General features: G+C 41.8%; 2 protein-coding genes across 4 annotated transcripts in view; both read right to left on the bottom strand.

Moving 5' to 3' along the window:
- Positions 1 to 5821: 5821 nt before the first annotated feature.
- Positions 5822 to 8008, bottom strand: gdf6b (growth differentiation factor 6b; the record flags this gene model as incomplete). The annotated part of the gene is made up of 4 exons (XM_084080453.1): positions 5822 to 6985; positions 7352 to 7605; positions 7720 to 7841; positions 7997 to 8008. 4 exons carry the CDS (start codon positions 8006 to 8008, stop codon positions 6069 to 6071), a joined length of 1305 nt encoding a protein of 434 aa, XP_083936579.1. The 3' UTR covers positions 5822 to 6068.
- Positions 8009 to 9172: 1164 nt separating this feature from the next.
- The window catches only part of pkhd1l1.1 (PKHD1 like 1, tandem duplicate 1), a 55539-nt gene continuing 38738 nt past the window's right edge, over positions 9173 to 25973 (bottom strand). For all 3 annotated transcript variants that reach the window (XM_084079862.1, XM_084079863.1, XM_084079864.1), the window contains exons 52-77: positions 25754 to 25913; positions 25208 to 25382; positions 24913 to 25001; positions 24469 to 24638; positions 23995 to 24124; positions 23143 to 23261; positions 22612 to 22741; positions 21761 to 21934; positions 21425 to 21528; positions 19732 to 19858; positions 18861 to 18982; positions 18327 to 18417; positions 18009 to 18157; positions 17013 to 17135; positions 16395 to 16506; positions 15993 to 16109; positions 15664 to 15829; positions 14847 to 15079; positions 14032 to 14196; positions 13006 to 13163; positions 12578 to 12713; positions 11931 to 12275; positions 11618 to 11769; positions 11308 to 11454; positions 10755 to 10908; positions 9173 to 10226 (exon numbers count right to left, since the gene is read on the bottom strand). In XM_084079862.1, the coding sequence (XP_083935988.1) occupies positions 9898 to 10226; positions 10755 to 10908; positions 11308 to 11454; positions 11618 to 11769; positions 11931 to 12275; positions 12578 to 12713; positions 13006 to 13163; positions 14032 to 14196; positions 14847 to 15079; positions 15664 to 15829; positions 15993 to 16109; positions 16395 to 16506; positions 17013 to 17135; positions 18009 to 18157; positions 18327 to 18417; positions 18861 to 18982; positions 19732 to 19858; positions 21425 to 21528; positions 21761 to 21934; positions 22612 to 22741; positions 23143 to 23261; positions 23995 to 24124; positions 24469 to 24638; positions 24913 to 25001; positions 25208 to 25382; positions 25754 to 25913 (4077 nt within the window). In that variant the 3' untranslated portion in view covers positions 9173 to 9897. The remainder of the gene's footprint in view (positions 10227 to 10754; positions 10909 to 11307; positions 11455 to 11617; positions 11770 to 11930; positions 12276 to 12577; positions 12714 to 13005; positions 13164 to 14031; positions 14197 to 14846; positions 15080 to 15663; positions 15830 to 15992; positions 16110 to 16394; positions 16507 to 17012; positions 17136 to 18008; positions 18158 to 18326; positions 18418 to 18860; positions 18983 to 19731; positions 19859 to 21424; positions 21529 to 21760; positions 21935 to 22611; positions 22742 to 23142; positions 23262 to 23994; positions 24125 to 24468; positions 24639 to 24912; positions 25002 to 25207; positions 25383 to 25753; positions 25914 to 25973) is intronic.

The following is a 25973-nucleotide window of genomic DNA, read 5'->3' as shown; positions in this document are numbered from 1 at the left end:
ATTTTGTCTCCCTGCTCTTCTATTGAGACATTTAGATTGTGTCAAAGGTCATGTCTGGCCTAGACACAGGATCTGACACGAATTTTGACCTGATGGTCAAGATTCAATTTATATATATATATATATATATATGTATCCCAACCATTTTCTGTAATAAAAATAGTAATAATAAAAAAGATTCAATGTATAACCCTGAGCAAGCAGGGAGGCTGGCTCTATTTGCTCAATGGTAAAAATGTCAGCAAGAAACAGGGTTAAAATCCGGGGTAGAACAGGAAAGTTACATAGTGCAGCTTTAAGCTAGTCTGTTACAGCAGTAAGTTACTTCTGTCCTTGTGCCATTTGTGTCCGCATTTGTTGTAGATTAGGGTATCGGTCTGTGTTACGAAGATACACAGGGTTTAAATGGTTTCGACTTAAAAAAAGAAAGAAAATGAGGATATTCTCAAATCTAAATATTTCCCAAAATGAAATGCAGTATTTAAGTCAGTCTGACTACAAACATGGATCAAACATATCCTCACCGGCCATAAAAACGAATGACCAGAGGCAAGCAGAGGCATGGATTCTTCCCTATCCCCCCAGCAAATCGAACCCTAAACATTTCATGTAGATTTCTCCTATTTGGGGATTCAGGTGAAATTGAATGTGATGGAGGTATGCAGATTGGTTTAAGTCTGGGATCTGTTTGGGGATGGGGGTGGGCTTCAAGACGACACTGTTTGCCAACTGCGTTGACCCATGAAGGACACCCTTTATTCTGGGATAAGAAAGAGTGCCCCTGGCCTCTTGCTTCCAAAATAGACCACCTCCTCCGTCTCCTCCCTCTTCATTATTGGCGTTTCTCACTGGGCTGTGCAGCCCCTCTCTCAGTAGAGCCAAGATCTTTTCGAGAATCTGATTTTCCTTCCCGTTCTTCTTGGGTGCCATTTATGTTTCCTACAAAATGAATTAAATGTGTAGAGCCCGACCAATTTTTGGGTCCGATCCTGATTTTGAAGACTCCCAGACCACTTATTACTGATGTTTTGACCGATATTTGAAAAATAAAAATGTATATACCGTAAGCAATATATATATATATATATATATATATATATATATATAAGCAACAAAGTAGCTGACAGGTTGTGAGCTTGTACATCTGCTTTTTAGAAATATTTTTTTATTTCTATGCCGTTATTTGATAGTGACAGTGGAGAGAGACAGGAATTGATTGATTGAATACTTTATTAGAAAGAAATGTGAACAGCACGAGTACAGTCAGACATTTGAGCTAAAAAGATAACACAAAAAAGTCCCCAGGACTTGTTTTGAAATGGCAGGAGAGCGAGATGGGGAAGGACATACAGCAAAGGCTCTTGGGTCGGATTCGAACCCGGGCCGGCTGCACTAGCTTTAGTTGGATGCACTCTACCAGGTGAGCCTCTGGGGCGCCCCAGATGTGCTATTTTTGAATATTTTTGAAAACGAATGCCTCCAATGATATGCCCAAAATAGGGATGCCAGGTTGAAATGCTGCATAATTGCCTATACCGAGGTCCTCAAACAGACAAATACTGTCCGATATATCAGTCTGGCTCTACTGCATAGTCAACATCGCAAAAAGGTCTTGGCTTTTATCCTCTGTCCTCCACATCTGTGTCAGTTACCCGTGAAAAGTGTGGAAATCTTTCTTGCAGAATTTCAAGTAGCAGCACTGGTCCTCAGGGGTTCATTTCACTTAGCACACACAGAGGAAGAGGAGGTGTCACTCTGTATTACTCAAAAAGTAACTCAGAAAGTGCTCAAGTGCTTTGTTAGTTTTGGAGGGCAGGTCATTAATATTCTGATGCATGTCCAAAAGTCTTCCCACTCAAAAATAAAAGTGCTACTTTAGCAAAAAAATCAGTACCGGTAAGTACAATTATGAAATTGATATTTAGGAATGGTTCCTTTTCAGCTCATGCCAACAGAGTTATTGTATCTGATGTGGGAGGTTTAAAGTTTTCAAACTAAGAGGGGCTGTTACTACTCTACTTGTGAAAAGTAGATAGTAAAGAAAAGAGTAGTTGTAACTAATTACTTTCCCCCTCTCGGGCAGTGCTTTGAATCTGATACCATTTAACTCCTCTGTGGAAGGATTTCCTAGTCTAAAGCCCTTCAGAGGCAAGGGTTTACTAGAGCAAATAGAAAGGTCAAGATGATGGGACATCACTTTTGCCTGTGACTAGAAGCTAACAACAGAAACGCGTGTAGGAAATGTACTGTGTCAATACTTCAATGGAGTTCGTGTTTCTTTGTTCCCGAAGATCCTGAGATCCCCTGAAGAAATATGTTTGTGCAAATCCTATTGCATTTTACAAAGATGCCATCTTTATTTAAGTTTTCGGTTCGTGGTTTGCTTTAATATTTTTTGTATAGTAGAATGTTTATTTTTTACATAGTTGATACGTTGAAAAATCTTATATTATTGGATAAACTCTTCATAGACAAAATAGAAGAAAAAAAAAGAATATATATATATTACTTAGTTATTTCAGTAGAATTCAACAAATAACTAATTTCACTTTTTGAGCAGAAACCTTATATCTCCATATTTCATCTTTTTATGTTTTCTTTCCCCAATAAATGAATTCTAGGAGGCATTTTATACTTCATCACTTCGCCAGACAGTGACAAGTTGTGAAAATGTCCCATCTACAAGCTCACAATGCCATTTTTGCTACTTTTGAAAAATGTTTGCCTGTGTTCTTTGGTTCAATATAAATATTGAACCAAAGAAAAGTATTAACAGGAGCTTGTGACAAAATAATAACTACATTGGATCCATTGGAGCACAGGTTATTTTTTCCATTTCCCAAAAAGTGGCGGTTTTGGACATACAGGGATTCCGCCCCGACAGCAACGAAATAATACCCTAATCTTGCAGTGAAACGCTAGGGAGAAAGGCCTCCAGATGCCCCCATAGAGGCAGTGCATTCCACTCTTTTGTTTCCCAGTGGCTGCTCAGCGCAGCTGTTTAAAACAGCCTCCCACCACTTTTATATCTTACCTTGTTGTATGGGGCTGGGTGTGACAGGCAACGCACAGAGAGCATCACATTCCTCTCCCTTGTCCTCCCTTTTGTCCCCACTTGATTGCTGCCGCTGTTCTATGGGTATGTGTACGTTGTTGAATGTCCACAGCCCCACTGAGACAATGGTGCCACTTCACCTTTGACCCCCAGAGGAAAAGGCATGCTTAATCTGATGTTAAGATCCTCTACAGCCATTGTATGCATTGCTGGGGACCAGTGGTGGGCATTGCATCTGCCCACCAAGTTGTTTGCCCCCCCCCCTTACAGACAGACACACAAATCCAGCCCACCCATGGCTCTATCCAGTTGTCTCCTGACCCTGCTTTCACCCCAAGTGTCACTTATGTTTCCCATCCCTTTATGTGATAAAATCACTCTTTAACCACTTAAGCCGTATATTCAAAATTTGTCAAAATTTGTAAAAAGAAAAAGAAAAAAAAGAAGAAAAAAGAAAACTCCCCCCAAACATAAAAAAAGAAGCCGATCTACATGTTCACAACGTGCAGCATAGCAACGCATTGTGAGGTTGTAGATTGGCTATTTTTTTTTTTACAAAAAAGGCAACCTTCACACACTCAACGCTGTGCAAAAATCGAATATCTTATTGCAAGCTTTCAGTCATAGACCTGAAGAAGGACTATGAAGGCTTGCAATAGAAAAATTGATCTGTGTGGAGGTTGCGTTTTTGTTCATTTGGTACCCTTTGGCTCTAGCACCTCACCCGAGTTTACTGGTGTATGAGCAGTGTTTTTTTTCACTATTCTGTCAGATTGGCTATTTTTTGAGTGGTGCCAACCACTCCTATATCTGACTTTGTCTGTGTGTCCGTGTGTCTGGGTGTATGTCCAATAAACAAACATTGATGACAACATCAATACGGGGCTCATCAAAGGCACCACTCTCTTCACACAGGGTGTGATTTTTTTTTATTGTGATGCGCTGTAAGCTTGTAGATTTGCTAATGACATCCCCAAAATAAGGACTCCAGGGTTAAAGTGAAGTCAAGTTCCCAAAAATGCATTCCAGTAAATCACACACGTATACATAAGATATTAGGCTTCAGTACATCAACTGTGTAGCTAATATTCTACTCAAATTGTGCCGGACAGGAAATGTCGAAGGCATTAGCTATCTGACAGGTTCCCAACACCTGCTCTTATTTTATTGGTTTGATTGAGAGTGCAGGTAAAACAAGTAAGTAGGAGATCCAGCACACAGGTTTGGTTGGGAGAGCTCTTTAGTGGAATGCTGTTAGTGGTTTATGTATTTATGGCAATGCTGTTACAACTGGACTGTAATGGTGAATGACAACAGACAATTAAGGAAGTGACAACATACATTATGTTATAATGTTACACAGTAAGATCCTGAATGTTAATTTGACTCAGAAGTATGAAAATGTATCCTTACACACACCTTGAGAGTTACATTAACACTGCATTTGACTGTGCAAAGTGTACGTATATGAACTAAAACAAACAATGAAGACACAAGAACATACAATATATATTTCAAGTTACTTTAATTTATCTATCATACATATTACACACACAATGTCTATATTTATATTCACTGGCATAAAAAATAGTATAATAATGGTTAAGAAATTTCATTGATTATGTAACTTGGGTTATAAATTGAAAATTCCTCATCTAAAAATAAGTCAAACTTAAGGTTTACAACAACTGTAACTTAACAGGTACAGCAATTCCTATTTAGCTTGATGAAGGGTGGCAATGCTGAGATTAAATTACAAAGTATAAACATTTGGCATAAAGTGGCTTTTGTCCTTTATGAGGCAGTCTGTGTAATATATTATTTTCAGATTTCAGTGAAATTATGTAAAATACAGACATAAAATACAAGAGGCTAAAATGAGATTACATTAGTTAAACAATGGTATAGCCTGCGATCATAAAAACATTTTTATTTTGTGAATAGTTATTTCCTATTTCTTTATTTGAACAATAGTGGTACTATTTCACATTGTGTGATTAGTATTTTATACATATTGTGGAGGCCTCCCTAAAACATTCCAAAAAGCTGTATTTGTTCATTTGAAACTCAGCAATCAAGTGTCAAATACATGCAGTCCTGAAATTGTAAAGTAATAATACTGACCAAAAAATGCAATAACTTATTTGTCGAACATAAATTATAATCTTCATATCTAATATTTACATATCGTAACTTTGAACATCAGTGCATTACAGAACAAAACAAACTTTTGCGTTATAACAACAAGAAGTAAGCTGGCCTTGGGAGGTTTGTTAATGAAACATATTTGAATTAGGAGGACTGGTGTTTCAGCGGGACAGGGCCTCACACTCTGTCTAGCACTGAAGTATACTCCCTGAGTCACAGACCATGTCAAGTGCTTAAGATATTCAATCAAAAACTTGGTCAGGTCAAATAGTATGAATTCATTTTTGGAAAAAAATATAATTGCTTTTTCCATTAATGAGCTTTAAGGCATATACAATCCAATCAGTACAAGTGTTATAATGTTGGCAATAAAATGCATATTATGTCAACTAATATCCTTTGCAAAGGAAGACAATTTGAGGTCTTGTGCTATCAGGTATTCTTCAGTGTGTGTTGCTTTTTTCAACTCATCTTATTTTTCCAAAGAAACTATAAATGTGCCCATGTGTTTACTGCAAACCATTTGGAAGTGAAAATATTATATAGAATAGTTCATGTTTACCATTAACAGTCTGTGAACAATCGCAAAGACTTAAAATCTGAACTATATGCCTTCAATTGAATTAATGGAAAATAACTAAAATGCACAAGGTAATAAACATGGCTTAATTGGCAAAATATTTAAGAAATGCATCAGATTGTGGGAGTCCAAGCCCAAGAGCAAAGTGAACTAGATCTGGTGTCAAGTAAAACCTTTCCACCAAACAGGCCGTGATGGACTTTGGGTTACACTGGACTGGAGCCATGTTTCCAAAGAGGTGGTCAGCATAAAGCATTGCTATAACCATAACTGGCAGCACTGTGACTACCTACAACCACATGACTCTACCACCATGTCCTCGTACTGTTTGTAGACCACATTGTTTCCTGAGTCAATGTAGAGGATGCTGATGGGGCTGAGCTTGGATGGGGCACAGCAGCTGGGTGGCATGTTGCTGGGGTTCATGGAGTTCATCAGGGTCTGGATGATGGCGTGGTTGGTGGGCTCCAGGTGTGACCGGAGCGGGAAGTCGCACACTCCCTCGCAGTGGTGCGCCTCGTAATCCAGTGGGGCGATGATCCAATCATCCCAACCCAGCTCCCTGAAGTTAACGTGCAGAGGCTTCTTGCTGCACCTCGACTTGGACTTCTTGCCATGCCTCTTCCCGTGCCGGTTTTTTGACCCCGACGATGACCCCGCCGTCCTACGTCTCCTTTTGGCTTTGCCACGTGAGGCCCTCTCTTTTGCCCCCACTTCCCCCTTTCTTCCAAGGCTTGCCGGTGCCATCCCTTCCCTCCTCTCACTGTACAGAGTCTGCCTCTTCTTGGACCTTGTGAACACCACCAGGATAGCTTTCTTCTGCTGGGGTCGTCCGTGCCTGTGCAAGCCCAGAAGTTGCAGGTCCAACTCCCTCTCGGGGTTGTCCAGCATGGCCCGGAGCTCCAGGCAGAAGTGCTTCCCCTGGCTCAGGACCTGTCGGTCTTTGAATATCTCCCACACGTCTAGCACCTCCCATCTCAGTCTGTGGGAGTCCTGGAGGTCCAGCGTCTTGGAGTCGAGCAGCTGCTGTGTACGGCAGGACAGGAGCTGGAGGTCCACGGGCTCAGTTTCCGATATCCTGAAATTCCCAGACACTTTGGTGTATATCCTGAGCTCGGCTCCCAGCACTTCGGCTTTGTCGGAAAGGGTTGACACGTCGAACAGATACTGCTGTCTTCGCAGAGGAGAGAGTGGGAGGTCATCTGTGGAAGGCATTATAAGCATTCTTGGTCAGATGGAGTCTCAAGGAAGATAATGCACATGCCATCAAAACAGTTTCAAACTTCACAAATTATTTTATTGTTGTCCTGTTTAATGTAGGCGACTGAAGTTATATGTAAAAGTTGATTTGTATATGTATGGAATGATAAGCAGTCCTACCTACATGTGTGCATGCACAGACAGGACACACACACACACACACACACACACACACACACACACACACACACACACACACACACACACACACACACACACACACACACACACACACTCACACGAGCCAAATGATCAAAGATCGTCCAACAGCCAGTTGGTTCCGTGAGAATTACATTACACATACATACCTTGTCCAATGTCCACAAAACTTGAGATGGTGTTTGCAGCTTTTGATGACCGGAAAAAACTTGCATTCAGTCCCAATTTCTCCGCCGTGGAGAATGTCTTATAAATAGAGAGCATGTAGTCATGAGGCTCAATAATAACGTCTTTGGGGCTTCCCTTGTTGTGATGCCCCTCGCTGCTGGCTGAAGGTGTGTAAAGCTCTTTGAAATACTTTGACGCGCCCTGTCCATCAAGCAGCTTGGTAACTTTGCTGCTCCTGGGGGCAGACGGGAGGAAAATGGCAAGTGTATGAAAACACGGACTTGCCCATGCAAATATAAGAGCCGCATAGAGTGTAGTTATATGATGGAAATCCATCATCTGGCTCCACCGGCAAAACTTCTCTGTTGTTGCAGCAAGATATGCCGAGTCGTGGCCGGAGGGACCACCAGGGACCACCACGCGGGCAAGGTTGAAGCTGGACTCTACATCCACTCGCAGCAAAGTGCGGCTCTAGTGTAAAGTATATGCACCGCTCTGTGTTGACCAGACAGTCTGGAGTTAAAGAAGGGGGACAAGAAGAACACGCCCACCTTGTACTGTTCTTGTAGACCTAAATCGTGGGACCAAATTAAGGCTGTAAAACTAATTGTCCCATTGTTACTCACTCTCACTGTCATTCTCACTGGGGGACAGATGTTCAGACGATGACAGGACAGAGAATGCTGTGAAAAGGGGGCATGTCAAAGCTCAGAGTTTTACATGCCCACCCCCCGAGATGTTTTCCTCGATTGGCTCGCTTGTTTACACAAGACGTCCAGCGAATATCTAAATGGGAAGACATGTCCATTTTCCTTTTCTTTTTTTCTCTATGTAATAATTTAACTGTTTCCATTCAAATGGAGCTTTACGCTTCAGATGAGATCTATCACGGCATTTAATTGTACCTTAACATTGCACATAAGACCAGGTCAGGTGCGCCCTCTAGCGACCGTCGTCCAAAAAAGCAAGTGTTTGACAACATCTCGCCAATCACGTCGCCTTCATTCAGCACCATGGACAGAGACTTCACCCCATTACAAACAGACCTGCCAATCTCTCTCTCTCTCTCTCTCTCTCTCTCTCTCTCTCTCTCTCTCTCTCTCTCTCTCTCTCTCTCTCTCTCTCTTTGATTCTGGCAGACACCCCCCCAAAAAACTCTCTTTCTGAGAGAATGGGAATGTTAATCTTTTAATGTCGCTTTATGTCTGGATAAACTCCAGTCCAATGCAATTTTAAAGAGATAGTCATTTGTAAGTTTTAGTGGTTAATATTAAATATAGCTCTTTTATTGCTACTTTTAACTTTTTAATGGATCCTATGTAAGTAGAGGCTGATAAAAGTGTCAAACTCCCAAAATCCACCCCCAGCGTGGTCAAGAGCCCCCCCGCCCCGGAATGGCACACATACAACAACGCCCAAACGCCATGTATACTACCTCTATGCATGTATACCCCGTCCATACGACGTCACAGTCAGACGTGAGTCGACGTCGTTTCAACGTATTTTTTGCAAAATAGCTGCTGACTGAGGTCTGACTCGGACGGCGTATGCACGGCGTATGGGCGTTCTATTGTGTGTGCCCAGTGGGGTAAAGAGATATCTGTTGAAAATACACGTCTTTTACAACGTTGATACGTTGTAAATACTGAATACTGGAAATTACATCTACTGGGGGGGGGAACCCCAGCGTGGCCAAGAGCCCCCCCCCCCTGGAAAAATCTCCTGTTATCAGACGGTCTGAAGTTGGCAGGTATGCATTACAAAATGTAGTTCTTGAAATGAAAACACAACGAAAGAATATATTGACTTAAACTTATTAAAAATAGAATTTATTTAAAAGATAATAATTGTATTTGCAATCAACAAGATAAGGTGGATACAAAAAAAATCTTCATTGACAGATTTCAAACTGACACTATTGCACAAAAAGAGGTAGTAGAGTAGGCCTATAAATATGCTATGTCAGAAATAATTTAGCCCACCTGCAATCTATCTATTCATTCCAGGAATCTGTATGTCTGTCTGTCTGTCCTTCGTATATCTCGAGAACTGTTCATCCAATCGACTTCACACTTGGTGGGTGTATTGCTGAGGAAGCAAGGTAGTGCAGTGCTCAGTGTGAAGTTGATTAGATGTGCTGTTCCTGACAAAGTTCAGCACATCATTCAGGCCAAGCAATCTGCCCGCTCCAAACAGGCACTCATTCCGAACGGCCACACGCTCCGAACAAGCATGTCCCTTGATAACGCTGAAAGCAGCAATATCGGGAGCCAAACTATCGGCCCGTTCCGGACGGGCACACGTTCTGAGCGGGCACCCCCACTACAATAAAATTAAATAAAGCATTCCACCATTATGAAACATTGAAACAGAAACAGGAACAGATACACTAGAAAAGAAACCAACAACAATGTGCGTATAATTTCATACAATCCTTCATTTGGAAGACTTTAATTCTCATGTACTCTATGTATGTAACTTCTTCCCAAAACCCCTCACCCTTCACCCCTCATGGCCACAGCATTTCTTACAGGCCTCTTAAAAATAAGCTCAGAGCATAGATAATGCTAATCAGACATAGTGCATTGGAGGAGAGATTAGTGCTCGAATTCCAGATGCTGTTGTCTTCTGTAGTGGACTCTGTTGTCCATGAGCTGGTGCTGGTGCCCATGGTGGTTGTGGTGGTACCAGTGACAGGGCTTGGAGACGTGGTGGTCATTGTCTGAGTGGAGTTGTTGTCGATGGTGTTGTTGGGAGTGGTGGTAGGGGCCAGAGTGGTCGGGAGAGCTTTGACGCTGAAGGCTCGCGACTGAGCACCCCACTCTTTCAGAGTAAACGCCATGGTCAGATTTTCACCTACAGGGAAGGGAAACAGTTATCTTTGGGAAAAATGACTATGCTAGGAATAACAGTAAGGTATATTACTACTTAAGACTCTCGAATTTCCCTTGTCCTGTGGGAAAATAATAAACTAATAATCTATCATATTAACCACTTGAACCCCAGCGTCCATATTCTTGGGTGAATTTTAGCCAAAAATAGCAGATCTACAAGCTCACAATGTAACAGTTGTAACTCAAGTCCAGTTACAGGGATTTAAATGGTTAATCTAATAATAATGTAATTCAATGAATTAGTTTCTTACACAGGACTGTGGTTTAGGTGCCAACACACTAAGATTACTGCCTGGTGCCAAATAAGGGGTTGCATTTTATTTTCAAATTATTCATTTTATTGATCAGATTCCTTCATTTGTCTTTTTAGACCTCAACACTGAGCAGGTGATTTTTATCTAGTGTTCTTCCAGGCGACTTCCAGGTGATACACAGGCGACTTCCAGGTGAAACAGGTGAAACACAGGTGAAACACAGGTGAAACACCTACCACTGTTGAGGATGGCCAAATCGGTGAAGTTGGCCCAGCAGTCACTGAAGAGGATGGTGGTGTTTCCAGTTAGTCCGTTGACAGGGTTTCCACTGGAGTCTTTCAGAGACGCTGTGGCCATGAGGGAGGTGACTCCCACAGAAACACATTTACCCTGCAGGCAGAGACCATAGCCATGTTTAATATTTGTTTAAAAAATATTACATCTTGCAGAGGCTTTCATTCAGATTGCCTGGCAGAATTAAACCCCTATTCATATAGTGAATATAGATCAAACCTTTAAGATACATATACATATGTTGTGTACAGTATATGTATCACATTAACTGTCAGTGAAGTCAACTACTACTAAACTACTAATATTTATCAGAAGCGACTTACAATGGCTTCATTCCTGAAGTTTAACCTATTAACCTGCCTTGACAACAAAACAGGTTTTACATAACATAATTGCGATTGTACATAATGTCTCCATAGGAAAATGCAGAATTTGATACACTGGAGTAAAGCCAATATGTATATTTATTATATCTGCATTTAGTGCAGGCCTTACCTCCTCATCCACAGCCATGAGGCTGGGCTGCTGGTACAGAGGACCAACGTATTGCTCTGCAATGGGCTCCATTATGACCAGTAGGTCAGACACACTGGACACAAAGCTCACTGTAGGCTCTTCCCTTGTCACCTCCTCAGTGGCCACCTAAGCAGAGTAGAAGCAAGAAAAGAAATGTCATGACCAATGCCTGCTGCTTGAGCAGAGCATTCGTCATTGAACATGCAACAGTGGTTAATTCATAATATTTTCAAAAGCCACAAACAGTGAAGGGGTTTACCCTACAACTGAGTCTTGAGATAGAGCTCACCTCATTCCAGGTAGGGTCAGATGATGGGGGAGGAGGTGCAACGACTCCCATGGAGGACACGTTTAAGCCGGTGGCATGAGTCAGATTGCCAGAAACTGCTGCCTGTCCAAGGTCATTGGCAATGTTCTTCAAAAGAGCAAAGTCCTCCTCATCTGGAAAATAGGAAAAAATAGGATATAGAGTGATACTGTAGTAACGGAGCTACTGTAGCAGGTCCATATTTCCTGTATGCTGTAAAGGGCCAAACACATTAGTTGACAAATTCGGGATCGGCATCCGTCGGACTCTACACATTAGAAGTGTCTCTACTAACCATTCGTGGTGTTGGTGGTCTGCTGTACAGGGGGCTTCTTAATCTCCACCTCCACTGTCAGTCCACTGGACCTCTTCCTCCGGCGCTTTCCGCTGTCCTCGCGGACAATGTTGGTGATGCGGATCATGTTGGGTGGGACCTTGAGGAACAATGCCAGGTTCTGGACCAGGTTGTCCCCGAAGAACTCATCCTCAGTCATGGCCGGCAGCTGGAAGGAGATGAAGAGAACCGGGGAGGTTCGGATTTCCACGGGTTCGGAGCCTCTCAACAGAACCTTCATCATCTTGAAGTCCTGGTCGAAGTAATTTGTCCCCACGGTGGCGTTCAGGTGAGGGACGTATTGTCCTTGGGGGAAAAAAAAGAAACGTGCTTTTTGTTTTTTGTGCACATACAACTTTTATTTGTTGATTATTTCTTTCATTTGGCTCCGCCAACATATATAGAGCCTTCAGAACTCTATCAACAAAAAACAGAAACATAAGTGAATTAATAACAGGCTGATGTTACAGTAGGAAAGTGACAAAAATGCCTGTGCTGTTATACCGTATAATCAGAACTCATGGAATGCCTCTTGTCCAATCAAATTACTCAATCAGAAATAACCATGAACCAATACATTAATAACATCAGCGTAGAATGCGTTCTACCTGGAGACATTGGCTCTTTCAGTGTATAGTCAGTGTTGTCAGGGTTCCATTCAGCATTAGTTGGAGCAACCAATGCGTTGTCAACATACACATCCAACCGCTGGGGCTTGGAGTAGAAAATCGAAACCAAGACACTCTGTATGAACGAGAGCAAAAGTTTAAGTTAGATCTATGGTACTCTGTAGGTGAAGTGGGAAAAAAGTAAAGGATGTGAACTACATGTTGCTTCTGTTGTATAAAGAGCTCAAAAAAACAATTTAGGAGAGTTTCATTATATCTGGCCTTTATAGGCACAAAATGTGTCATTTTCAATATGACCTGACCACATTCAAAATGTTAAAAGAAGATTCTCTTAGAAGGTTCAGGCTTTTCCTTTGGCACCGGTACTCGTTCAGGGCAGAGCAATGCAATATACACGCATACTGTACCTCAGAAGGCTTGGCATTGATCATCATGAGGCGTAGCTTCTGAGGTGTGACGCTGCTGAAGTAGACATCGTAGGAGCGTCCGGTGGCCACGATGCTGTGGAACAGAGACAGTCTCTTCTGACAGGTGTAGCCTGCGCACCAGCCATGGTCCTGAGGCCCTGTGAACCAAAAGTGATGAGTTTGTTTTGTTACTTTCTTTGGAGGTTTGTCAGGAACACTGTCTATATACAGCTACAGGAATGTGAAATAATTTGACTGATTTAACCACTTTTAACCTGGCATCCCTACTTTGAGGCATGTTGTTAAAGTTGTACAGTGCAGATTTCAAAAAACGATTTTTAGAAGCCTCTGCTGGTCATTACCGTCACTGCAGGCCGTTTGTTTATTACTGCGTTACCCAGAATTCCATTCGTTTTCACCGGAAGACGGAAGTGTTTCAAAAAGCGTTCTTTTAATTGTTTTATACGATCTGTGGATCGTTTCTCTTAGCCAGTGGAGCTTTAGTTACAGTGAGCTGTGTTTTCTTTTTCTGTTTTTTTTCGTTCTTCAAATCATACAATCTGTTAAAATCAGCGTGAGTTTCCTTTTTGTTAATAGCGCGGTAGTTCCTGGCCAAACAGGAAACCGGTGCAGTAGTTCCTGGCCAAACAGGAAACCGGTGCATTTCCGCTTCCATTTTCCGGCCAGATGACGTCATTTTCGCGGGACAACCCCGACCACGTTCAATAGAAAATATATAAATAAAAGGCTTTTGGGGTGAAATTCATGGAGTGGGTGTTGTGAAACATTTGCCACTCACAAAAGATATACAATTTAACTTTAGTTTTATTGAAAAAGTTACCTAGCATTACTTTAAAGGCTAACATTTTTAATCATTTGATAAATGCATGTACAAAATATGTCCAACAATTGTCAAAAAAATAAAACAATATTTTCACAATTTGCCATGCAGGTAAGTATATAGGGTGTGTTATGTGCATGTGTGCATATGAATGTGTGGTTGGACTTTGAACCAACTATTCTCACCATTAATCAGATCCACATAGCCATCTCCCAGTACAGCCACAGGAGACAGGCGTCTGGTCTCTGTGTCTGCATCCAGACTCTCAATCGCCAGCATCCTGTAGTTCAGTCCAAAGCACTTGTAGCTCTGCCAGGGGTACACATATGTGCAATTGTCCCTGATCACACCTGAAGATGAAGATTAAAAAGGGGTCATAATAATAATAATAATACATCAGACTTATCTGAATAATATCTAAGTACTTATCTGAATACTTAAAGACACTTTACAAAACAAAACAAATAGCTTTATTAAAGCTATTAAAACAATTAAGAATAGGGATTACATGCATCTGTTGATGCCTATGTCCTTGTAACATTGTTCAATCCCACAATCATTTACTGTACGTAACACAAAGTAACACAAATGTGTACTGTTCCAAACTCCACATAAATAAAAAAGACTCTTATCAGCAACCCTGGAGCGCTATGAGTGAGATACTAGGAGAGAGTTGCACTGGACTTTTTGTATATGTATGAGACTTTTTGAAAGACAGACAACACATCTGTACGTACAACAAGTGTTGTAGCTGACGCATGTCTCGGCATCAGACACATCAATTTCCCATGTCTTGCGGGTATTGGGTAGTGCCGGTTTTCTGATGGGTAAGGAAGCTGACTCTTCTTATCTAATGCATACTGTATGTGTGACCATGCCCTAATATTACTGTAACAGTTGAGTGTCTGATTGCGTTTATTCAAATAAAGTAAAGAGTGTCAAATCCTGTGTTCATTTAAATCAGAGTGTTCATTTAAATCAGACTTGTAAGGTTGGCTACCTTTGTTTGGAGCTATCTGATCCACAGGGATACGGCTGCCATTGGGGAAGGTGAGCATGACTTTGGGGATGCGGTAGTCACCCAACCCTCTTCTGGGATCCCCACCCCACTCATACTCTGACTGGGGAATCACAGCACCCACTGCACCCAGGAAGGACCCGTCCAAATCCTTCAGCATCGTCTTCTTCTTAGCATCACAGTCCATGTCCACACAGTCAGAGGGGTTGGCTTTCCTGAGGGAAACAATGCAAATATTAATTTCTATTCTACTGTGTGTACCGTAAGTACACACAGTACTCGGGTAAAGAAAACAAAAAATACAACTTCGGTAGGGCAACAGCTAAGGGACATCTTCAGACATACTGTACTATTGTCCTTTGGGCACCAGTCTAATATTAGGCAGATATTAGCCAATTTTAATATAGGATTGCTTGGTTAAGTCCCACTTATCTTTATCTACTGCATAAAGTTTCAAAGTCAAAGTGTGAAAACCTCAAAGAGAACACTAATCTAACAACTGGGTGTAGCTCTGTGGAGCTTGCTTCATGTGTCCAAGGTTATGGGATCAAATACTGCTCTCACTAAGAGGAAGTCTAATTTTGAGAGCCAAGTAAAGTTTTACAATGTGCTTTACATTGAAAAGGTTCCTAACACTGATCTTGAACCCAAAACGTTGTGCTTACAAATGTAACTAAACCACATGGTTTATAATACATTAAGCATTAAGATGTTCTCCATCCATGACTCTGCATTTAGATACATATTTAATACATCTTAGTTATATATAATTTGCAGACACAAGACCACACAGACATACTTGACATCAGGCCTGTGGATGTAGACCTGGGCTCCCTCTGTGCTGTCAACCATCTTCATGCCACTGACATGCACTGGGTGCTGCAGATCTTCATTGCCAGGGTTGGTCATGAACATCACGCTGGTGTCGCTGGAGCAGATGTTCCGGAAACCAACAAACGTGGTGTCTGGACAGGGACAACATGGAAATGGAGGTTATTTATTCAAGTTTGTCCCACAGCAGGCAGCATGGTAATTTAATTGTTTAGAGGGTTTTTTGGTTGTTTTAATTGTAGCCTACTAATGGATATATACCTTAAATTGATCTAATCAAACACAGGCAGCACTCACCGATGACTCTCATCAGCCCTTTGATGGTATTGTACGACGTGAGTCCGGTATAGCTCATTTCGGGACCGGCGTTATGTTGAGATTCAAATGTAGGCCAACAGATCCCAGATGTACCACCTGTACAAAGAGGAGGGTTGAAGTTGTTTGGTGCAACTTTGACATTGATGTTTTCAGGCATAATATACAGTGTACACACACACACACACACGCACACGCACACGCACACGCACACACACACACACACACACACACACACACACACACACACACACACACACACACACACACACATACATACACACACACATACATACATACATACATACATACACACATACATACAGTATGTATAAAGAATATTTACACATACATACATGTTTACATATGTATCAAAGTGTGTACCTTTGGTAGGCCTAGGACCACGGTGTTCTGCACTTTGTTGCATATTCCAATCGGACATCGGCATAGTGTCTGAACAGTTGAAGTTGGGGCTGCTGCCTACTATCAGTGCATTCTGGGGAAAGAGGGGTTACCATTACATAAAACAGTTTAATCATACGTATATTTAAAGTACTTGCCATAGCACTTTCCCTCGCCTTGACGACGGCCTTGCAGGCTTATGCAAGGGTTAAAATGCAATTTAGATAGCATGTTATTTAGACAGATGCCAGGTTCATTTGTTGACCTGGCATCCTATAGTTTGTATGTTTCAATGTTCAGATTATTTATGATTCAGGGGTGGCAATGCCCCTCCCGACTATCGGCAAGTTTAACAGGATACATTTTTAACATCTGCTTCTGCTTGTAATCGCAGCACGTCAAGGTGCTGCGTTTTTCTGGTAAACCCAATAATTGTAATTAGAACTTGTAGTGTGTGATGCCCCATCACCTTTTTAAATCGTGTGTGCATGTTTAAGGTAATCTTATAAGATTGTGTGATTTCTAAAAAAAAAAAAGATTTTAAAACGCCTGTAGTCTGAGCCCAGATTAAGGCTGAAATAAATGAATTAGCTGTCTCACCTGGACTTCAACAGTCTTGTCCGCGTACAAATGGGCAAGTGAAGGAGGGCCATAGACGTATGATATGATGCCCATGCCGTTGTCCACCAGGGTAACATTGGCAACAATTATTTCCATACTTGTCTGAAATCAAAGATAATGGAATAAGAATACAAGTAAGACTGGCACAATGATCCTTTCTATTGTCTTCCATATAATCTACAGTATCTAAGCATTGATGACAATGTTTCATCCTTAAACATCCAGATCATACCCCATTCTCAAACGTATCGCGATATAATGTGCCTCACTAATGCTCACTATAAGACATATCATTTCTGTCTTTTTGTTCTGTGTCTCAGAGGTGGGCTGTGGATAGCTTAAAAATATATCTGACAATTACGGGTGCGTTCGGAAATTGCGCACCGGAGCACACTCGCCTATTAGTTTGTATTGGCCAGTGCGCTCAGTGCTGTATTTTCGAACGCACCCCACGTCAGTGGCAGAGATTTCACGCTAATGGAAAATTACATTCTTTACATACTTTCTGGAATGTTGCATACTTAAAATAGTAAACACAGTTGTTGCATCAATTAAAAAATAATCTAGTTTAAAATTCACACTGATGATATCATCAGAGGGTACATTTCTTAGCTCTCAACAGCCCTTTTCTGAGACACAGAGCGAATAGACAATGGTACCGTCCAATAGTGAGCGTTAGCAAGGATCTATTCTACATGTATGGAGATAAAGGTAAACAGGTGAACTTTTCCTTTAATGTAATTCCTTGACTCCACTTCTTGGCAGCCTAATAATCCCTGACATTTTAGTATGCCCCATGGGGGTCTTAGAGCCTAGGGTGGGAAACACTACTCTTTATAACTTTATTTATGTCCAAAATGTATGCTTTTAGCCAAACAGTTTGATCACAAAGCACTTTGGAGAGCAAAAAAGGACATTAACACAGAGAGGGACACAAGAGTGTTACAGTTAAAAAAAACTCAATCTTTTTCATACTTGGAAGTAGATGCCAAAGTCAAAGCTCCTCCAGATATTGAAGCCTTGGATAAGACTGCAGCTAGGGAGGCCGTCTTTGTTCATGAACACGCCATAGAGACCGCCATGGGCTTCGTTCTGATGCCACCTCTCAGTGTCGCTCTGAACACCTGGCAATGTACAAATCATGTGAAAGAGCTCCTTCTACCAAGATCTGTTTTCTTCAAGCTCAATGTTTGCAAGGGTGTTCAAGAAAACAACGTCGTCATACACAACACAACAGACATCTACAGACAGCATATTGACAAATTATTTATTGGCTGGATTTGAACAAATTACCTGGGCACGGTTCACCATCAATGCGATATCCAACTCTCTCATAGCCTGCCACAATGTTCCCCTGCAACACCACGTTTGTCCCCTCATTGACCTGAAAATAAAGTGTTTGATGGATGTTTTTCTATAAATCATCTTACAGTAATTGAGAGAAGGGAATTGAAGGCCTGTCCCTGTATTACAGGGACAAGATTTACAAGCAGGCAAAACAACAATGAATTAAGATCTACTGGCAGTGTACATATTTACTACTTTTTCATATTGCAGTGTGCTCTTCATCTGTCATGCTGCTGTTACTGTGAGTAAGAATCTTAATGGAATGGGTGAGTGGGTGGGTGTTTAACGTCGTCAAGCGTACAAAATGTACGCCGATGGCGTGAAATGCCGCATTTCGTGGGGGAAATACATAGAAGACATAGGGTATTTTTGCTACACTATATAATTGATCTTCTCACATCAGAACAATGGGATTTAGGTAAAACAAATAATCCTTTAATATAAACTGCCTGGTTAAATAAAGTAATAAAGTAGACAGACCTCGATGGCAGCATTCCATTCAAAATTGAATGTCTCTTCTCTGTCCTGATAGGATCCTGTCCACAAACTTAGGGTCACCAGGTTCCTCCGCACTCTTATGTTGTTGCCCCACACTCTGATACCTGTAATTGGTGACACAGTGTGACACGTTCCTTGTTGAGTGCTACTGATCTACATTATCACAGCGCAACCTAATCCCACCTCACCCACAGGGACGCGGGAAGTGGGGTGCTGAGGGTGCTGCAGCACCCCCTGCCGTTGTGAGGGAAAAAAAATAAAAGGCTGAACGCGTGCGTGTGTGTGTGTGTGTGAGAGATTTTCTCCGGTGGGCGCGGCTCCCCCAAAATAATTAAATCACATAACCCTAATCCAACCCTAACCCTAACCCTAAAACCGAAATAAAGTAACAAAAAAAGTAACTTTATCCGCGGGAAACCCGAAAAAAATTGCGCGCGCACGAGGGACCCATGCACGCGCGCTGCGCGCGCGTGCATGTGTCCCGTTTACCAGCACCCCTTGCTCTAAAGTACTTCCCGCGTCCCTGCTCACCCACCATCAAAGTATGACATGACATAACATGTTTTAACGTAATAATAGCATACAACATTTACAATGCTTTTTAGTAGCACGATTTCTTTATTTTTGTAATAAAGAAACCCCCGAAGGTGCCCAGTCCACATGGACTTATAGAACATTTAAATCATTGCATAGGTGTATTTACACATTACATTACATTACATTAAGGGAATCAAAAGCTCTGCTGTGTTCGTGCCATGTTCTACCCATTGAACTGTATAGAAATACCTTTATGATTTCCTTTACATGACAATACATAAAGGAAAGTACATTCCACAAATAAGCACCATCTTACCTTCTCCGACGGTGTGGTGGATGACATTGTCATCAACATCCATTGTGTGTGTCCCAAAGACTCCAATTGCAGGAGAGAAGCCATTGTGGAAAGCACAGCCCTGAACGTAGGAGTCGTCCTGTGGAACCTTTCAAAGACAGTTCAAAAGTTAATGCTATGCACATCCATATAATATCCTGTTGCTGGTGGAGGACAAAGTAAACGTATCAACAGGAAGAAAAAGTCTGCACAACAGCTTGATACTTACTGTGCAAAATAAGGCAGACCTTTTCTTTCTTTTGATACCTTTTAAAGATTATTGACAAAACGTGACCATATTTCAGCATTATACACAAAAAATGTCAAGCGCTTGTTTTTTTTGTGATCCTTGCAAGTGCAAAGGGTGCCATATGTTTTGGGGCGGGGGTAGCGAGGACATACAGAACAATATAATCCAGAATAAGTACATTCATACAATTTTAAAATACTAAACAAATAAAACAGCATGAGATGCAATGAGAGAGTTCAGACTAGCTAGGACTCCTGAATCACTGATCTTTGTTAAAATAGCAAAGAACAACTGTAAAAACAGTTTGTTCTATAAAAATAATCCACAATATGCTCCATCATTGTCTCCGCCAGGCCGAAGGCATGGCGAGAGAGTATGTTTTACCCTCCGTCCGTCCGTGTGTGTGTCCGTGTGTGTGTGTGTGTGTCCGTCCGTGTGTTAGCAGCTAATCTCTGGCACCGTTGGCCCGGTCACTGCGAAACTGTGCACACACACTCCCTGGATGCCAATTCAGAACCTCTGCCTCAAATTTTTCACATGGGCCTGTTATAGCGCCACCAGGAGGCCGATTTGTGCAAAACCCATTTTTTCCCATTACTCCTACAGTTTTTAACCAAACCTCATGCAAATCGGTACACAGTATCTCTATAGTCATGTGATCAACCCTGATCTGTCCGATTTCCCATATTCCATCCTCATTGGTTCAGGTTGCCATCCAAAGTTTACAGGATCGGTCCGTTTTGAACAAACTGCCTCAAATCATGAGCGCAGCTTGCCATTTCCATAAAATTGCACACACACATTCCCACTAGGCCGAGGAAGAAATGCCACTTGAAATGTTTCAAATCAGCCTCATGGTGGCTCTATAACAGGCCAATTTGCATTTTTAACTATAACTGCACCGATCTGCGTGAAACTTTGCACGCACACTCCCTAGAGGCCAGGGAAAAACATCTGCACTGCATTTTTCACATCTGCTTTTTACAGCGCCACTAGGAGGCCGACTTATGTACAATACATTTTTGGATATTAATCCTTCATATTTTATCCAAACATCACGCAAATCGGTACACAGTATCTATATAGTCATGTGATCAAGACGGATCTGTCCGATATTTCATATTCCATCCTGATTGGCTAAGGTTGACTTCCAAAGTTTGCAGGATTGGTCCGTTTTGAACAAAATGTCTCAAATCATGAACGCGGCGTGCGATTTCCGTCAAAATTTGCACGCACATTCCCACTAGGCCGAGGAAGAAATGCCACCCTTTTCACATTGGCCTATTATAGCGCCACCAGGAGGCCACAATAACCTACCTGACCTGGCGGAGACCTGTGCTCCGAGGAGCACTTTTTCTAGTTTTCACATGGTTTTCCTTCGGTTTAGAATTGGTATATTAATGTGAATGTGTGGTCCTACAGTACCTCTTCCAGGTTGAGGAAGGCCACAGAGTAGCGAGGGTCAGTGTAGTCATTCCATCCCAGCTGACCAGTGCGGTAGAACTCCACGTTCCTTATCTGGGCTTTGCCTTTATGGACAACAAAGGTGGAACAATACATTAAACATCATTGAGAACATATCATATCAAAATATCTTTTCAAGTCATGACATATATCATAGCATGTCATGTCATTATATCAATATCATATTATGTTACTGTATGTCATGTCATAACCATTTATGTCATATGTCATATGTTTTGTCATGCTATGTCATAACTCATATCATATCATCAAATGCTGCATTTAAAAATGGTGTACCTTTGTAGTCGATTCCAGCCCATGAGTAGGTACCAACCACCACCCTGGCTCCAAATGATTCCTCAAACATGGCTGGGTAGTCTTGACCAATGATCTTAATGTTCCTGGTCAGGAGGCCAACATCAGCTGCAAGGGTATAGGTCATTGGAGTACCTGAGACGCTGTGGGTCTCTCCTACAGAGAGAAAAAAGAGAGCAAGAGAGAGATAAGAGTCAATAACATCCATAAATCCAGGAATGTGTGTGTGTGTGTGTGTGTGTGTGTGTGTGTGTGTGTGTGCCTGCCTGCCTGCGTGCGTGCGTGCGTGCGTGCGTGCGTGCGTGCGTGCGTGCGTGGATGCGTCAATCAATTGAACATCTCCATTGAGCATTGGCATAAGCAGGGACTACAAAGCTGATTTTTAAATGTTCCCAAATATAAGCTGTTTATTAAGCTATTTACAGTATTTGTGCATTTTGGCCAAATCTGCACAAACTGTATAGTTGTGGCACGAGCATCCCCGGGTATGGACTTGTCTAGTGTATATAGAGTTGTATTAACTCACAGTATTTAGTCACAGGAAGCCAAGCTGTTGCTACAGGTATCTACTTGGTGTCTTAACTGGAATGTTGTAGTGCATGCATGGTAAAATCAATTTTAACCACATGAACCGCAACCGTCTCTATTCTGGGCATGTCATAACAGGTGAACATTTGTCAAAAATAGCAGATCTACAGGCAGTTCTGAGCTTGTAGATCGGCTATTTTTCAGAAAAGGAGCTTTGGTGTAGAGGGATAAAAGGAAGGGACCAAGTATAGACCTCTGGAGGACAACACTGTATATAGGGTTAAGGGTTAAGTGGTTAAACTGACCAACGTGGGTGTGTGACAGAGACTGGTTGAGGGTGAGAGTGCGGGCGTCTGATGACACAGCAGTGATCTGACGTGTCTCCGTCTCCAGCGGATTATAACCAGTGGTGGAAATGACAATGTCATCTCCAACCTGCATGCAAAAACACAGGAATGAATGAATAGAAAGCATGACAAAATGTAGTATGACTATTATTCATAATATACTGTATATGTATGTCTATGATCTGTTTTCTATGGTCCCTTTGCATGGAATGTGAGATCTTGTCCCTATGACATCACATGCATCACAAGAACTACAATGAACTAAAGATGTAGCAAGGATAATTAATACATGTAAGGAAATTGATGTTTCTGCACAAAGGTCATGAAGACACAATACATTTATTGTGCTTGGCAATTACAACGAAGTTATGGATGAACGAAGAACAGCGAGAGAAAAATGTAACCTTCACCTAAGACTGTATCTTAAATTAAATGATAATATGTGTGCATCTACAATGTACTGAGGTGACTGTATGAAATCAGGCAGACCTGCCAGTCCACAGGCTGAGCCAGGGTGAGTGTGTTGGTGCCGGAAGAAGCAGTGCTGGACAGCTTGGTGTGGTACACATTGTGAGGGATTCCATACAGCTCCAATGTACCAAACACACCTATGGTAGAACAGATATTGGTCAGGTCAGTCAGGAACACTCACGTCAATGTAGATTTAACCATTTATTGTAGCTAATGGAATACAGTTAAGCTTGGTTAAAGGCTCCGCTCCTAGCAAAATGAGGGAATGTTAAGCAAAACATACATACATTGTTTGATACAATATCAAACAATAAGCAATACATTGACATATTAGTGTGAATTAGCAGATATATTATAAAAGTATTTGAGCCTATGCCAGACTCAGATGAAAAGGTGGAGTCTGGGGTGGAGGAGGCAGCTAAGCAAGCAGAGACCTAGTGAATGCAAAGCCGTATTTAAAGGGACCTCCTTGTTAAGGCGTGAGCTGTGATTGGAGTATGAATGTGTGACGTAATGACCAGCAGAGCTGTCAATGGGGAATAGGAGGCTAGGCTGATGTTCACATCAGCTGACTGACATCCGATTACAGCTGAGGCGTGCAAGACTTCCGTGTCCTGCATGAACTAACACTTTGCTTCATATAGCATATTTAAAAAAAATATATATATGCTTTAAAAATAAATATATTCAATGATTTGCACAAATGTTCATGATTTTTCAAAAACAACAGATCTACAATCTCGCTATGAGCTTATATCTGCTATTTTTTAATAGCCAAAGAAATCTTAAAATGACACAGATGCGTTCCCGGATTGAATGGGTTAACTGATTGACCAACCATTATCCGACATCACATGATGTTGTTCTTACCCAGAACCTTGGATCCTTGGTTGGGGCCGTTGGGCAGAGGCCAGTCAGGGGTGTGGTGGTTCCCTCTGAGCTTGATGTGAAGCTGTCCTCTGAACGGCTCGTCGTCCCACCCTGCAATCATCCTGCCTCCCTGAAGCAACAAGAGACGGACAGATTTCAGTGTGACATTACGTAATGTCAAAGGAAACATGACTATACCATCATCAGAGCAAATAAAGCCCAAAGCAGTTTTATTGTATCATATTATTTTGTATTGTATTATATATTGCATTTATTCCATCTCATCTTGTGATGTACTGTATGTCATTACATAATATCATATAAAATGGTAAATGCTGGAAACCTGGAACATCCCTATTCCAAGACAGCCGCTCTACCTCCTGAACCACTGCCACACCCACATCATATAATATATGTTTAATATAATATATCAGATTGGATCAGATCATGTCAGGGTTGTTCTTGAAAACCGACCTGGATAGAGATGTACGTAGCGTCCAGGACCACTGTCCGGTACTGGGAAGTGGACCGTTTCCTTCTGCTAGAGCTGGAGGTGTCATTCATGGTGTCTGGAATCTCCAGAACGCCAATGACCGTCAGCTTGTTGAGGGGAGGAGTGTGGCCGTCCAGGACAACCCACTTCCCTGTGGTTGGAAAAGGGTTGAATTATCACAGGATTAAACCCCATGCAGGAGCAAATGCAATTGAAAACAAAACATTACATATCATAAGAAGAAGAGGAACCCCCTGGTCATCAATAAATATCTTACCGTATTATCAAGCAACTAGCTAATATGAACCATACAAAGCATGAGAGGTCATTATGGGTTAAAGAAAACAACACACTCAGCTAATTAATTAACAGTGAGCTCTCATCTTGAGTCCAGGTATAGCTGTTTGTACTGTTGAGATCATTACCTGGTGGAACAACCACATCAGCGCCCTCTGCTGGTGCAGTGAAGTTATTCTCAGCAGAGCCTTGCCAGAAAGAAGCATTGGACCAAAGACTGAAAAGTGGAAACACAAGGGAGTCAAATAATGAATAGCTGAAATGACTGATATCATCGCTGTGTCGGGCAGAAACCGTCTGTGGGTATTATAAATATTTAATCACTGAAAATGATTAACAAGAGTGGCCATTTCACAAAGTATAAATGAGCCTTAAGGACATAGCAGTCGTGTCCAAATCAGTGGAGAATGCGTGCAGACATACATGAAGTCGTCTGGTCGTCGGGTGGGAACGGGGGGCAGGGTAGCCGGAGGAGGAGGAGGCGGTTTGATACAGTCGGGGTAGAAGCAGCGGTACACCTGGAAGTTCACCGCCACGTCCACCATGGAGCGGTCAACACTGGCACGACGACGTCTGCGCGCACTTGTCTTACCAGACACTAAAGAAGAAGGACAAGGCAAGGTCAATGAAGATGCTGATACATGGAGTCGACTTCAGCTTGATTTGTACTTCATTGTGGGCCGGTGTTGTCTGCTGAAAATGACACATTTACAAGCTCACGACTCGTCGCCACGTGTTGTGAGCATCTAGATATGCTATTTTCAGTGCATGACACCTTCATACAACGGAGTGTAGGTTACCTTTGTGAGATGTGATGTCAAATGCACTATAATATTTAACTAAATGAGCCGAAGGTGCTGCCTGTTTTCTCTTTGCAAAGCAGTAGAGTATGTTGATTAAAGAGCTTATTTGCCAAAAGTGAAACATCTTTCATGTTACATGGTACAGTACTGTATGTGAGTGACTAACCGAGGTAGGAGAGGTCATTTGTGTTGTCATTGAAGTACCAGTCTCCGTTGCGGTTGTTGCTGTATGTTAGAGGCTCTGTGGAGCCGTTCCTCACATCCACTATACGGAACTTGTCTGGACTCTGGGTGAAGTTGTGGTTTATGATCACATACTGATCTTGCTGTAAGGGACAAGGAATTTAAAAAAATCAACTTCGATTAGAGTTTGAAAAGGGGTTTAA

The sequence above is a fragment of the Gymnoscopelus microlampas genome (assembly GCF_963454915.1).
Source record: "Gymnoscopelus microlampas genome assembly, chromosome: 15".
NCBI classification, from domain to species: domain Eukaryota; kingdom Metazoa; phylum Chordata; class Actinopteri; order Myctophiformes; family Myctophidae; genus Gymnoscopelus; species Gymnoscopelus microlampas.
This window is presented reverse-complemented; position numbering and strand designations above follow the sequence as displayed.